The sequence below is a fragment of the Oryzias melastigma genome, linkage group LG6 (assembly GCF_002922805.2).
Source record: "Oryzias melastigma strain HK-1 linkage group LG6, ASM292280v2, whole genome shotgun sequence".
NCBI classification, from domain to species: domain Eukaryota; kingdom Metazoa; phylum Chordata; class Actinopteri; order Beloniformes; family Adrianichthyidae; genus Oryzias; species Oryzias melastigma.
In genome coordinates, this window is record NC_050517.1 from 14381420 (window position 1) to 14386216 (window position 4797).

General features: G+C 38.0%; 1 protein-coding gene across 1 annotated transcript in view; it reads right to left on the minus strand.

The window, feature by feature from the left end:
* Nucleotides 1-4797, minus strand: part of LOC112152144 (calcium-independent phospholipase A2-gamma) — a 23749-nt gene that overhangs the window by 3755 nt on the left and 15197 nt on the right. Inside the window, exon 9 of the mRNA XM_024281484.2 lies at nt 2928-3123. Within this exon, the coding sequence (XP_024137252.1) occupies nt 2928-3123 (196 nt within the window). The remainder of the gene's footprint in view (nt 1-2927; nt 3124-4797) is intronic.

Here is a 4797-nt window from a genome sequence, read left to right on the forward strand (position 1 = left end):
TGTATCATGGAAAAATGGCAACTGAATTGGCTTCATTTTGCTGGAGCCGGATGTAAGGCATTTTGGGCGACGTCACAGCCACTCAGCCCAGTTATATTATACAGTCTACGGATTGGTCTTTGGAGAAGCTGCAACATTTGCAACTTCCTGGTTTGCATCAAATCCAGAAGCAAAAGCTGTGTGAGCTTGATGGATAACTACTTCATTTAAATATAAAAAGCTATGTGAGGTCAATAAATAAAAAACATGCATTTACAAGATTTTGCTATTGATTTTAGCGGCCGATTTGACTGAAAAATTATCTCCTTAACCTCACATGTGTTCATTCTAGATGAGAATGACCCAAATATCATTACATGTGATGACAACAGTCCAAGTTCATAAAAAGTATTCTATGTAATGTCTTGTTCAATGTGAAATCAAATGATAGCAGCAAATAAAAAAAAAAACCTTTGGTATTATTTCAAGCTATTCACTGGACTTTTCCACCTTGAACTGGAAACTTTGATAATCAGGGTGTTTTGACACTTTTGACCAATAGTAGGTGTATCACCAAAACTAACTAGTTAATTAAACACTCTACTGCTATTGACTGCATGCTGAGATTTCGTATGCAGACCTGACCTATAGTATGTGTAAGAAAGCTACTTGAAATGAGGGTCAATAGTGTCATAATAGTTTGGGAAAAGAAAACATACTTATGAGCACAGTTTCAACTTAGGTTTTATTTTTAAAACTGAATTATTTTTTATTCAAAGTGTAAACAACAAGGGAAATATTTGGACCCATCTTTACCTTATCAGTCCAGATAAAAAAAGAGGACTGCTAATGTTTATTTGAACAACAAAGTCGACTAGCAAACTGGGTTTTTTTTTCAAAATAGAACAAGTGTTAAAAGAGCATCTCATCTGGGTCACAAAACTGCATCCATGCAGCAGCAGGGAGGAGGCCGAGCCAAATTTAAGCCCAGCAGAAAGGCCCGTGTTAGGAGGTGATAAGGACATGAAAGTGCTGCCGCACAGCACCACGATGAGATCAATCTGAGACAAAGTGGAGAGCTACCTTCATCAGTGATAACAGGAACTGTCTGCCCCCTTAAGGGTATTATAGGTAAACAAATAGTCCAAATATTTTTCACTCTACTTTTTATTAGTATATTTCTAATCATATCAAATAAACACAAACTGCTGGACTTAAATGAAGAGCATCTTTAAAGGCCCACTCTGATAAAAATTGTGTTTTTGGTTTTTAACATGTTCGAGTGACAAACTAGATGAAGGACATAAAGAAAATTAAGCTTAAAATCGCATTTCTGAGTATTTCTTTTTTCAAATTATTGTGAATCCGGAACAGATGACAAACTGCCGATGGAAAAAGATTGTAGCAGTAACGTAGGACCTACAACGGCAAGCTACTAGACTAGTAGGGCTGTGGATTGTTACTTAGATGGTGATGCAATTCGATTCACAAATTGAACCATGATTCTTACTTTTTAGCATATGTTTGTGCAGTTGCTATGTCTTTTTACTGGATGTAACAAATAAAAAAGATATATAACAGATCAACATCATGTATACTTTTATTCAGAAAAGTAGATCTGAATCAACAAAACTCATTAAACACAAATATTTAAATTGGTTTAGAGATGGTGTTTGTCACTTCAAAAGCATTGCATTTTAGTGCAAAGGCGTTATGAAAAGCTGCTTTTCTCCACGATGATTCTCTGTGGTTATACAATCACTTCACTGTGCAGTAGTGCTGTGTATCAGCGCAACACTGCTTTTTCCCACATCAGAATCTGCTGGAATAACATTATTTATGTAAACTGTTGAAGAAATACCGGAATCGAAAGAATGGAGTTAAAGCTCCAGTGTCAAAGCAAATTAGTTTTCTTAGAACTTATGTCAATAAATGGAACTATAAAAACACATTTACTAGTTTTACTTTGAAAACGGGAGTGTTCTCCCACACTTAATTTTGAAGATTTGTTTACTTCCAGTGATGGCAGTGCGGTGGATTCGAGTTAGTTTTAATTTATAGCTTAAAATCCAATGTTTTTCTGCATTTTAGAGCAAAACTAAAGTATTTCCAAATTATTTTTTTTTCCAACACTCCACTAAAAATGGCGTGTGATCTTGGACATTGCAAATAGACGTGCTCCACAGTTTGAGTATCCGAGTACTTGGATACTTGTTGCAGCCAAATAGACTAGCTCCGAGTTTTCCTTCTCTGAGTCGATTTCTGTCTCATAACTGGATAGCACCAATATTTCATGCCTTTTTTATTGCACTGGTAATGTTAGGTTGTTAGTTGTAAGATAGTGGGAGAGTGCAAATTAAGGGATGATGGGAAGAGTCTGACTTCTTGGCAACGTTCCCACCCACAACTCAAAGGCAAAATTTTCTTAAAAAAACAACAAATTTTGGCTAAAAACAGCACAATTATAATTCAAACAAGTCACTAGGAACGCTTTTAAAATTGATCAAAAGATGATCAGAGCGGGACTTAGAAGGGTAACCAAACAGGGAAGTTGGAGGCTGACTCCACCCACAGCTGAAACTGAAAATCCAGTCAGAGGGGAGGGGCTTGAGGGCAGAATCATTACTGGACCTGCAGATCATGACGTCGGACTTAAATGATTTGACCAATCATGAAATGCAAATGTAATACTTTGATTCAGCTTATAGGGGCAGCACACGTGATGATATTTTCAAGAATGAAACAAGTTTATTTTCATTTGTCCAAAATTTGGAAATGACCATCAGACAGCACTATTAAAACCAGTTTATAAAGGTCAACAGCCAAAAATAGTTGATTTAGGTTTAGGTTACCCTTTAAAAAATATAATCTAAAACAGAAACTGTACATTTGTAGAACTTTTTTTTTTAACCGCTCAAAACATGTGAACATTCACTAGCACTGCTTACCCTCCGTGTCAGTAGCACTGCTGATGACGTTGGTGAGTTTGGTTTTCAGGCTGGTGTATGTGGCATTGTTCTTCCCGGGGGTTTCGAAGCGACCCGTGCCAAGAGAGACCACACACTCCACAGGCGTGCCGGGCCACAAGCATTTACACTCGTGGATTGCGAGGGCCGTGGGGTTGTTGATCAGCAGGCCTCCGTCCTGCACACAAACCAGTGGAAGACACTTTACTTTTAGGTTTCTGCACAAACACCACATGAATGTACAGATATAGAAGTCTGGGAAGCTCCAATACGTAGTTGGGAAGCCTCAATTTCCTTTCAGATTTTCTTTGAAATAAAAAAAATAAAAAAAATCCCACACAGGAGTGCTTTTAATTTGTATCCATATTGTACTCAAAGCAGTGGGGGAGCAACCGGAGCGTCTGTGGGGATTGTTGAATAGGCATGAGGTTGAGGGGCCGCGGGGCTGCGAGCTGGCAGCAGGATCAAACACACAAGGGCCAGTTCTCATTAAAGAGGCCGGCCTGGAGGGAGGGAGGGTAGGAGGGGGGAGAAGAGCTGCAGGGAAACCAAGTGTCTTGGGACACCGCGGAGAGATGAGCGCCTGTTATGCGTCTGCACGTATGTAGTGATGGAAAGAATATCCCTTGTTTAGTTGATGCATATAATGCAGTGGGTGGAACAGGGAGTACACTGCACTGGTTCACACACTCTGGGAATACGGGAGGGGTCGGCTCATCTTTCATCCTCACACCGGCTCTCTTACAGTCATTTACTACAGAAAGTGAAGGAAACTAAAGTTTAGTCCTAATCTAAAGAGCCGGGAGAGTGGAATTAGTCCAACAGCAATAAAACGTGTTTAAAAATGTATTCCTAATAGGCCTGCACAATAAATCACAATTTTATCGTCATTGCAACATTAGCCTTTGTAATTTGTAAAATCGCAATAAATGTTTACACACATGCTAAAGGAGTACTTATCAATATAAATTGAGGTTTTTACACATTTAATCAATCGGATGCACCTCGTATTTTGCTATATGGTTATATATTGCAAGTCCTATCATAATTGCAATATTGATCACTAATATCGCAAATATCGTTTTCCTCATATTGTGCAGCCCTAATTCCTAATAAAGACGCTTTGGAGATGCTTTGTAAATAACCTCAGTTTTCCATGCTAGATAAAAGCGATGAAACCATATGAAAAAGAAATAAATCATTTTAAACACCAAAAAGTGTGAGAGAATCTGACAAATGTTGACATGTCAACATTTTCTTTAATAATGTCACCCACTTTTTCAAATTTGAAAACACTACCACTAAAATGATTGTGTAACTTATATGAGACCTGGACTGAGTGACCCCTCCCACCTCGCGTTCCAAACAGGAAGTACCTGCTGGCTCCAAGAAGCCAAAATCCCATTAACTTGTATTGAGGAATAAACAGTTATTACTCAGTCATTATATTTGTCAGAATAACCTTTTTTTAAACATGTTCATCTTTCATTATGCTTTTTATGGAGTGAAAGTTATTCAAGTTATAAACTAACCAATGAGATGCCGCAATAAAAGTACGAGGTCTCACATTTCAAACATTTGACAGATTCTCCCGAGCTCGCTTTTGAGTGGTAGGGGTGTGGCCTTCCAACAAGCTCACCCCTGATTGGCAAAAGTGATTGCCATAGAAACATTGACTCAGACAGAGTAATCACTGCTTACTGACAATTTCTAGGTGCAACATGTCAACCTCCATATTACCAAAACTTGACTGAATTGACTTAATTACATTGACGTAATTTATTTTTGATGGGCGACATCAATTCTCATATACAGACAAAAATGACACAATTTACCACAAAAATAAATCATT